At 41.7% G+C, this 11,271-nt stretch overlaps 1 protein-coding gene across 1 annotated transcript; it reads right to left on the minus strand.

Annotated features, from left to right (window-relative positions):
* On the minus strand, positions 1–11,237 carry TM7SF3 (transmembrane 7 superfamily member 3; the record flags this gene model as incomplete). The annotated part of the gene is made up of 11 exons (XM_010022543.1): positions 1–960; positions 1,410–1,572; positions 1,952–2,049; positions 3,391–3,543; positions 4,522–4,602; positions 5,044–5,130; positions 6,389–6,566; positions 7,645–7,816; positions 8,593–8,713; positions 9,149–9,299; positions 11,083–11,237. Coding segments are annotated over 11 exons (1,622 nt in total), but the record flags the coding sequence as incomplete, so codon positions are not given.
* Positions 11,238–11,271: the final 34 nt, after the last annotated feature.

Consider the following 11,271-nt stretch of genomic DNA (forward strand, 5'->3'; position numbering starts at 1 on the left):
CAGAGACCAGATGACCAGCTTGCTACAGAACCAGCCGAAAGAAAGAGAAAGTCTTCTTGTCTCAGATCAGGTCCACTTCCTGAGCGCCAGTGTGCACACTTACAACAGTTAATTCAGTGCAGCTTAAATTCAAGTCACTTAGTTTAGCTAGCAAAGTTCAGTAACACTTCTTGGAAACAACTGTGTCTACAGCCACACATTCTGTACCTGTATTAGGTGGTGAAACTTCAGTTCCTGCTAGAAGAACTTCTGTGTATGGTCCTCATCTTTCATCCCTCACAATTTGAGAGACTGCCCACTTTAAGGAGCAAGTCAGGCAGTATTTCAGCAGTGGTTTCCACACTGCAAGAGAACCAAAATTGTACCAGTTGCTTTCTAAGGGTTGGTTTGCATTTCCCATACCTAAACATCAAACTAGATCACCACAAGATAAATACCTGTACTTGACTGTTAGTACAAGATTCTGCAGCTAGACACACACATTACAGCAGGCTGAGTGGGCCATTGAGGAAACAGTCACAAAACAGCATGTAGTGTACTGACAGGTAACTTTTCTTCCAGGTTGGGCAAATATGATCCTCTTTAAATTAAGCAAACTGGCAGTGGTAAATCCTGCACCACTGCCTGGTTTGCTGGTGGTCACTCATCTTGCCATTCCTAGATTCCTCCTCTCTGTTCCCACTAGTTATTTGGCAAGTTACAGAAGCAACGGAGTTCTCTCCCCAGCTGGCTGCTCTTTCTGGAAGAACTCTTTGATATGCAGTAGCTTGTTATGGATCCTCTCTCTCAGAGGAGGGATATGATGGCTAGGGTCTAAGACATTGGTGCTTCTGCGCTCCCTTTCCCGCTTCCAGGCAAGATAGGGGTGCGGTGGGAAGGGCACTTCACTTCTCTCTCGGCGAAGCTGCACAGTTACTCCGCTGAGAGCCAGCATTGTCCACACTGACAGAATAATGAAGTCTGAAAGAGAAACCAAACAGATTCCTGTATCAAAAGCAGAACATTCCTTCCTGGTTTAGTGACCGAGCAAAGTATTGTTTCTGCAGCCTCACATGCTTAGAGGGAAGAACACACATGGAGCAATATGAGCCTGTTCATTCACCACATTAGGCCTTTTGTCTGCCCACCCCACAAACTCAGCAGCAAGGTCCAAGCCCAAGAAGCACCTTTCACAAGGTCCCCTGTCACATAACACCTGCTGGAAGGTTGCTGCCTTGGAGCGTACTCAAGTATTTCTTTTGCAGGACTAGATTTTTATCATCAGGGAGTTAAATCTTACACTGTATTTATTTTGTTCTCCTCTCATCCCTTCCTACACTTACTTACTTACTGTTTACAATGGAACCAAAGAGGCAGTGTTTTTTCTTAAAAAAAAAAAAAAAAAAAAAAAACTTCAGAGCTGTACTTACCATTTGTTTGAAAAGGCACATTGGTATAAGCTCTGCTGAAGTAATCATTGAGGACTCTTCTAAGTAGGTCTAAGGTGATGTAAGCGAGGCTTGTGTAGACATAACAAGCGATGGCTAGGATCACTGCATAAGAGCCTACTATTCCAGAGGCCAGTATGTTCAGCTAGAGGGGGAGAAAAAACACCGCTTTAGGAGACTGATGAACACACTTTATTCCCCTCACCTCATTAAGGCAGTAATTGGTACCAGTTCTTCTACTGGAAGTTGGCTGTGCACACCTGTTCTACAGGCAGCCTGTTAAGACAGCAGAAGTTGACTAAATGCAAGCATTAGCAGATGCCATGTGCAGCACTGCAGAGAGTCTTTCCTTTGATGATGGACCATTTACCACAAGTAGGGTTGAACAGGAACTCCCCAGGGCTGGTTCTGTGCTGACTTCACAAAGCTGTGTTTTCTATACATGTCCCACAGGACTCCACTTTGCATTAAGAAGCCTGACAACCTTCCTCCCTCCCTCTAAGGTGACAGTGCAGACTACTTACAATTCTTGGACAGCCAACAAAAAGCACTGGAATCATCAAGGCTACAGAAGAAAAGGTCACCCAGAACACCACATCGTCACGGAAGACCCTGTAGTCTCCTGCAAAGACATATTCCACGCATAACTTACTAGTTAGTAAAAAGTTTTCTTTTTTGCAAGTGGTTGGGGTGAGCTCTCCTTTCCTCCTACAGATTTCGTATAATCAGAAATATCCAGAGTACAATTTTGAAAAGCTTAACTTTTGAGCTCAAGTGAAGATTGTTTAAGGTGCATTGTAACAGTTACTCAAAACAAGAACAGAAAAAGATTGTCCCAGTTGAGCATAGTGAGTATAGGTCCTGTACTTTCAGTTGGGACAGCAGACCATGTCCATGAAACAAAACAAAGATTTTTCATCAGGTGTATGTTACTCATCTGGTAAGAATAAGAAGTACCAGAGTACTTCTGCCAAATAAGAAGCCATTCTGTTACTTATATAGGTTTAGAATATATAAATCTGCATCTGTGCATATTTGACTATAGTATAGCGCAAGTGCAGCCATCACAACAACACAAGGCAACAAATTCTTTCAGATTTAGGAAGAGTAATGAAGTCACTCAAACACTACTTTGCTCTCCCTGCTTTCTAAGGCCTGAGCTTTTCTAAGCTGACCCCCAGCTAAGCCCACTGTTCTGCTTTAATCAAGACCAACCAGGGACTGCATGGATTATCACAGAGTTGTGGCTTAAGTCAAACACAGACAACTAAAGAAAAACAGTCCCACCAAGGGATCTTAAGTAGAAGACTACTGATGTTTAAAAATCATAATAGAGAAAGCAGTGTGGCTGATGCTGTGATGCCCCTGAAGGATTCCAGATCAGCAGCTTTGCTTGCTTTTAAGCAATTTGTCTATTGGTTCTCTCAACGTCATTCTGAAGACCCTCATGATGTCAATCCAGCTGCAAATACAAATTTGACTCCTACGGTGCAGTTCTCCCAGAGCCTTGCACTGTAGTATGGTGAAAGATAACAGCAAGAGTTCCTCAATCCATACTGCCTTTATGTCTGAAGCCTCTAAGTTAAGACTGCAGATTTTCTAATGTGACTTGTTCTAGATAGGAAATAAAACAGACAGCAAATGCACGCCTGGAGCAGAGCCAGTGTCACACGCTGCTGAGATGGCACACAGCTTAGGTAGGAAAAGCCTCAACAAGTTCTCTGCAGAATAAGCAGTTTCCTTTTCCCACTACTGCAGATTCCCTTAGTTTCAATTACAGCACACCTGAACAAAGACTTCAGGTATATCACTATTCCTTCCGACACTGGATAGGGAAAGTTAAACATCATATTAAGATAAATGAGAGTGGTGTTCATCTTAGAGCTTGACAATGTCCCTGTAATACAGCAGGAACACATCACTCCATAGCCAGCATGTTGCGGCAGAGTATTTCAGTGCATACCTAGTGGGGTAAAGAAGACTGTTGATGAAAAGAGAAATCCCAGCACAAGTCCAATAATAAACATACAGAGTAAAATCGAGCCAAATCTCCACCAGCTCACAACCAAGAGGAGCCCTCCGGTAATTCCAGCTACTGCTGTCAAAATCAGACGCACTGAAAAACAAAAGGGGAAATTCCAACACTTTGAAAACTTGTTATTGCAATACTGTATCCAGCAGCTTTACTTACATGCTTGATTGTTACCTAATGAAAACTTTCTGAATAAAGCCAAGAGTATCAGTATTTGCCTCATGCATATTTCACTTAGACTCCAGTCTGCAATTGAGAATGGGCTACTGGAAGAGCAGCGTAGGGCTGGAATGAAAACCTTGGGGTAATGGCTTCAAACTTAAACAGGGAAGTTTAGGTAAGATACAAGGAAGAAGTTCTTTACAGTGAGGGTGGTGAGACACTGGAATGGGTTGCCCAAGGAAGTTATGAATGCTCCATCCCTGGTGGTGTTCAAGGCCAGGTTGGACTGAGTCTTGGGCGACATGGTGTAGTGTGAGCTGCCCCTGCTCATGGCAGGCGGGTTGGAACTAGATGATCTTAATGTCCTTTCCAACCCAAACCATTCTATGATTCTATGTACATGAGTACCTTGAATTCCTAGGGCAGTTAAGGTTGCAACCACTAATGCACAAGTATCAAAAAACTGTAAGGCAGGACACAGACAAAAGGAACTAATTGTTGCTAGTCTATCAAGCAGGGTGCAGACCTTCTATTTCCGTTTTACAGATGAAACCTGCATTTGATCTGAAACTGAGGTCCACCCTTTATGAAAAAAGTAGAAAGGAAGTATGTTGCAAATTTCCAGGATTTCTAAAAGCCTGGATCTTCCTTGGCTATGTACTGAAATTTGTCTTCTATAGTTGCAGTTATTAATTCTGCATCACTATTTGCTGTTGGAAGCAACAGTTACTCTACTGCATATTCAGCTATTATGGTAATCATAGCTCAGTTCAAGTACCCAGATATGACCCTCCTATCCTTCCTAAGGCTGGTCAACAATAAGCACAACTGAGATTTTACTTCAGAGATTCGTAACAATACTTTGGGAAGGGCATGTGGTATCCTAACACATCTACTCACCATCATAACCAAGGCCAGTTACCCGTGTGATGAATACAAAGAAGAAGAATGCTGTGAATATGAAGCCCATGAAGAATAAGTCTAGAGAAGAAGGAAAAAGACTCAGTATACTGTCATATCACTTCATACCAAACCCACTTCAGTACATCTTCAAATATCTTGAAGTTACAACAGGGAAGGAACATACCAGGTTCCTTTTCTGCTTCCCAGCCACTCACAGCTAGACAACACTTGATCTGGAAAGCAGTGTCCTCAAGCTTTTCAGTCAAAAATTACATATTTATATCTATGTTGCACAGCATTCACCCTAGTTCAACATTTCTGTTCCCTGCATACTAGAAACTTCTTGCTCATCTGTGCTTAAAAGCTCAGATCCTGTAAAAGCCAAGCAGTAGACCTAATTGACATGTAATAACTACCAAGGGAATCTTAGTAATAACACCACCACTCTAAGTTACAACAAATCACAGCTATGAAATTCCAATCAGACTTATGAGAAGAGGAAAAACAAGTATTCAGTACCTGTTTTCCAGAATCTGTGTCCAAAAAAGCAAGTGAAAAGACCAAGAACAGCAAAAGCAGTAAAGAATACTTTGGTAGAGAGTTTACCTAGAAGGAGAAAGTAAGGGTTACTAAAGCATTCTACCTGGTAGTCCCCACTGTGACACAAAGGTATGGTCAGTTTGCTGTAACTGATAACTTTGTATCTGCCAGTCCTTCAGACACACCATGTCAGCAGATCTGCAATGGCTGAACTACCAGAATATTGAAGTAATTGCAGACCGATTAAGTCAAAAGCTTCCTCATTATTCAGAAGATTGACATTTCTGTAACAATTAGTTAAGTAGCTGTAACTTGCCAATTAAAATACAGATACAGCTTTACCCGAAAATTCTCTGCTCAGCTTTAGACCAATAAAGGTACATCCAATCACCTTAAAAAATCAGTGCCACAGAATTAGTGACGCAGGCAGCAGCTATAGTCTTAATCTTTGCAGCTTTCAACATAATCTCCCTTTAATATACTTTCCATGCAACAGAAAGGACCATCAGCATCCTAGTACAGCTCACCTGTCTCCTAGGCAAAATTCTATTACTTAAGCTATTTGAAAGAGTAAACCACATTTTTCTAGTTCTCCAAATTACCGAAGAGAGGTTTAGCCTAGATAATTTCTCATGTTGTCAGGAAACAATAATTTGTGTTACAGTATATAAGAAAGTAAACATGAGAGTGCATCTTACTTTATGCACCATATTATACCCACTATTCTTGGCCCTTCTGTAGTCATAATCGGAGTGGCAGCTTTGCTTTTTTTCTGCCCAAATTCTGTTGTTATATAACTTTGTACACAGTAACGTGATTTTGTGGTCATTCCACTATTGCTGATATTATCTCTATGCTTATTTTAGGTGATCATCTCCTTGCAAAATAGTTGTAGGTTACTGATTCCTGATAGCACTAGCACAGTGCTAGTGCTGGACCCTAATCTAGTTCATGTTTTATTAGCTTAGTTTTACATATAGCATCTATAGTCCTACAAGTGATTTAACATTATGTATCCAGTTCAGATGGAAAAAGCTAGAGTAGCACTCCAGAGTTGAAAGTTATATATTGCCAAGCCACAATATTAAACATCCATTAAGTTAAACCTTCAATTGCTAATAGCTCTCCTTACTCTTATTTCATCATTCTAGACTTTCTCCTCAATCAACAAGTAGACTCCATCATAAAGTAACAAAATACACCCAGTGTAAAACAAAACGCTTCTTCACAGATTTAAAAAAAATAACCTCAAAAGGACCATTCAGCATTTTGGAGCACAATAAGCTTGAGACAAGTAGGCAACGACATACAAGTCCCAACTTACTAAGAGAAGAGCAGTTATCCACCAGGTCAGCAAAGCTGCAGGCATATGTATGCACAGGTATGTATGCAGCAGAAGTATTCCAAAGAGGATCCCATACTATGATGTTGTAGATCACACCTTGACCAGGAAGTGAGGAAAAGTAGACATTGGTCTTGTCATCAGTTGTCAGCGTAAGCATCTGGAACAGTAAAGCATATTTTCAATTGCTATGAACTGCTTGTCACTGTTACTGATGGCACGTTGATGCATTCATACAGCTGAGACAACACTCAGCAGCTCAAGGAAGATGATCAAGAAGAACTCCAGGCAAGAGCCCTCCTATTCTGAACCCTCTCAGGATCACCAATTGAAACATTAAAGGCTCACAGGACTGACTGCATTTCCTCCAGCATCACTTTGTTTTCTGACAGGGGAGAAAATTCTCCCACTTATGTTTTGCGCCTCCCCGCTTCAGGTCACAGCTCAGGTTCCCTGCCAGTCTACTAACCCAGGTCTTGCCTCTGAAGCTGGCAAGGCTGTCATTCTACTCACTAGGAAAACCAGGCAGGTCATGGTCACTGACTCCCTGCTCCATCCCTTCCAGTCTCTTTGCTGGAGAGTAGGTAAACATGTAGTAAGTGTTTGCTCTCACGTATCAGATCTTCTTATGCCACTCCAAATGGCACCTTATTCCAGTTCCACTCTATTCGCCACCCCTGCTCTCTTCCTTGCATTGCCTGCTCAATCCTCAACATCTGAGAATGTCAGACCCCAGCATCTACCAGGCACCACAGGAGACTACCCATCTTTGTCAGAAGTGGCTCTATTCCTGGATTTACAGGCATTCAGTGGCAGTATAGCTATAGGCAAGCTAGCTTTTAACATCACTGAAGGAGCACTGTGACTAAAGCAGTATACAGCAAGCAGGAAGACACTGCTGTAACAGTTGGTTTCATTCAGAAAAGGGTGCAAGACATCAAAACATCTCACAGACTAGTCAATAACATCTACCTAATAGAGTCCATTGCACGATCTCTCAATTCTGCCACATTAGCAACTGTGCTAATTATCCACCTCTATGCCAAAAGAGAGTGGTTGCTGTTTTGCATGCAAGGCTCACTGTATACTTCCTAGCCCAAAGTTCCAGATACAAGTAAGAAGCCTGAAGTGTCAGCAGCTTACTTATGTCACTACTCAAGGAAGATAAGCACAGGGGAGAAGAAAACTTAAGGTAGTGCCACTGTCCCATACCTGGTATGCCACTGCTTCAGACTTACTTTAATGCCATTGGCTTTGATACTTCGCACCTCAGACATCTTTCGTATGTGGCTCATGAGCACCATCTCAGAAAGATCATTCTCTGGTAAGAAGTACTGGTAGACATCATAGCGCAGCCGCCACCTGGAGTTCTGACCCGTCCCTGAATCGCAGGATGGTGGGTTTGCTCCTCTGCAATTAAAGAGATCAGCTACATGCCCATCACAAGCCCCCAGATCTTAACATTAGCTTTCAAGTTACCTAGTTAAGCTGGCAGCATGTCTTCTACTCTTTAGAAGTTCACACTAGCAGCTAATTCAAAGCTGGACTGTAAATGTTTGCAAGCAGAGACTACAGCAGTGTTATGCAGAAACACCCTGATGCAGGTAGTGTCTGTGTCGGTACCTGCTTTTACATTTACAGAGGCTTCCTACAAGCTGTCATAAGGAACCAGCACAAGAATTCTAAGAGGTGACAACAGCCAAAGATCACAACATCACTGTTTGGTTTTCCATGCATATAAAACATTCACACAGCTCTGAACACAGCTTTCCCATTCCCTATTACCCGAGACATCAGACACCATTCAGGAAATAATGCTTTATAACCTGAAGTCTCAATGTTAATCAAAGCTCTAGGTCATTATCAGGCTTCAGTACCAGTAAAGGAATGAAACTGGCTAGAATACACAATTGCTCCTCACACAGATTGAGTTTCCCATCATGAGGAATGGGAAGATCCAGTGTTTGCTAACTGCTTGCACATCTGAAGTTGCATAGTCTTTCACAAGATGCAGCTCTCAACCATCTCTTTCATGTATTACCTCTCCTCCTCCTCCTTTACGTCTCAGTTTGTTGCAGCAAACAAGGTTTCTGCCAGCAGCTGGATAGTCAGCCTTTTCAGCAGAATCTTGTTTTATGATCTTGGCCAAATAAGGTTTTGCTCAGTGCACTCAGTTTTCCACACACCTGTTATATCCCAAGTTTGCAGGGGCAAACTTGATGTGTATATCAACCAATGTATAGTCTAGGTAAATATTTGGATCCACTTCCAAGTCAAACTCTAGATTGCAGCCTCCAGGAATAGGATCTAGAACACAGAAAAGATAACTGTGGTAGTTTTTAGCCTCCCCCTTAGATGCATGAAAAAAAGAATAAAATTCAAAGACCTCAGCAATGATGGCACTTGCTGGCATAGCCTGCTTGCTGAGCACATAAAATTGTCAGCTTCTAGTCCTGCCAACAGCACAAGTGGTTTCACTGCAGTCTAAGCTAGGTCCTGATGCATACATGAGGTTTTTTACACTGAAGCTGAAGTCATAACAAGACCATACAGTACATCCTTATACACAACTCAATTCTGCAGTGAGTGTTACTAAACTTATTCAGACCATTTCAAAACAATTTCTGGCATCTCCATCATACATTTGCATCATGTAAGAATATCACCTTTGAAAGGTGTTCATTTCACAGTTAGTTTGCAAAAAGCAGAGGTCGTATCCCTTAGCAAGTTATAATAACATACCTTTCTCCATGTAGGGAATAGAGATAGCTGTGCTGAGCACCTGGCTAGCATCCAGAGACCGAAGGTACCACGTACATACAGTCTGCTGAGGCCGAAGGATGGAAACCAGTCCTTTGTCTACTCCAGTTCCTGAGCTGTTCACAGATGGATTCTGGACAGAAACAAATGATATAAACAAACAGTTCTTCTTGAGAAGGTTTCTATCACAACTCGACCTATTGTACAGGAGTCACATTCCTGCCACAAACCCGCAGGGCTCACATTTCAGTGCCAGTGACCACAGATGAGGCATTCAGCCCTTAGCTAGCTGATAAAAAAAAAAAAAAAAAAAAAAAAAAAAAAAAAAAAAAGGAAGATGGAAAAAAGGGAGTGGCCTCTGACACCACACACTGCCTGGCTCAGGCTCAAAAACCCAAGTGATGGTGAGACTACTAAAGAGCTGATAATCACAGGCAAGTTGCAGAGAAAACTAGGTAGTTGAAGTCTACTGCTGCACAGCAATGGATTGACTACTAGAAGTGTAAAGGGACTGGAATATCCCCTACAAGAAGTGAGGGACAGTACATTCTGGGAAGTGCAGAAGCCCTTTACAATCTCCAGCAGAATGAAGATGACTGTATGACAGCTGGCTTAACACTAGCCATGCCAGACAAGAGCCTTAAGCCAGTTCAGCTACTGACCAAATCCCCACCATTGCCAACCCTTCTACAACCAGGGGTCTTGAGGAAAGACCACACAGTTCACACTCACAACCGGCAAAAAAAAAAAAAAAAAAAAAAAAAAAAAAAAAAAAAAAAATTGACCTGCAGTCAAATCTGCTTTTCAGCATTGAAAATGTGCTTTTGCCCAAGAAGGCCACAATTATCTGAGGCAACATTGTAAGGAAGTACTTTGGACCTGGCAGACTCTATGGTCTGGCTTAGTTCCATATTTCTAGAGGCAGGCCAGCCCTAAAAGCAGTATAGCCATATTTATGCATTGCTGCCCTCGTCCTGGTAAGGCCAATGAATACAAAGAGGGTCTGAATTGACAGCAGAAGATTCTGCCAGTGGTAATCAAAGACTGAAGAGGTGTAACAGTAATGCCTTAGCCCTGTAATCCTGGGTATTTCACAAAGATGACTGAGCTGGGTGACTTGTGTTACAGGTTATTCACCTCCTAAGCTTCCCAGGATACTTCTTGGCATTCAGTATATCTCATTTGGATAATACTGATGGAGAGCAGGAAACTGGATGGCAGCTGTCAGGTCTCTGTACCGCCTTCAACTTAGTCTATATTCTGCTCAAACAACAGTTAGAGCCTCACAGCACCATAAAAAAACATCTTGCATCCCAGTAAAGATGGGACAAACTGAGGCTAGTGTATAGCAGCTGGAATTCTTATATGTTGGCTAGAAGTAGCAGCCTTCATTGGAGCACTATGGACTAATTTTCCCATGTGCCACCAAAGGAGAATTAGATTCAGGACAAGAAGCTGGGGTAACAAGACATCCTATCTGTAGTTGCTAGATCCAGGCCACAAACAGCAAACAACTAAACATCCCAAGGCAATTATGTTTAGTGTATGAGGTATCTAGCAAATACTTATCATAGAATTATCATGTATCTTGTTTTTAATTTTACAAGCTAATGGATAGTAGTCAGCAGTCACATGTCAAAAGCACCATTTCCACCAAGAACAAAGAGCCTTGAAACATTTTCAAGTCCGCTCTGAAATTCCTTTAGCATTCAGTCCTCCAAAATAGCAGCTATGATATACAAGTACAAGAAAGGATTTCTGAAGCCAAAATAATACTGTCCAAAAGCCATGTAGATATTAACATATTATTATTTTATATTATTTATACAGCTTCAGTTCTATAGCCTCACATGCACCAGAGCCAACTCCTTTTTTAAAAGTAGCACTTCAGAACAGAAATGACACTCTTACCGTACCTTATCAAAGGATATCACTACATCGCTTTGCTGGGCATGTACTTGAAAAATAACAACAGTCACGTTGCTTGCAATGTTCCTGATTACAGCTTCCACTGGATTGGTCTGGTTAAGTAGCACATTTCTGAATTTTCCCAAGGACAGCTCAAGAAGACCTGTATTAAAAAAAATAAAAAAAAAAAAAAAAAA

This window comes from Nestor notabilis, unplaced genomic scaffold, assembly GCF_000696875.1.
Source record: "Nestor notabilis isolate BGI_N333 unplaced genomic scaffold, ASM69687v1 scaffold19, whole genome shotgun sequence".
Lineage (NCBI taxonomy): Eukaryota > Metazoa > Chordata > Aves > Psittaciformes > Psittacidae > Nestor > Nestor notabilis.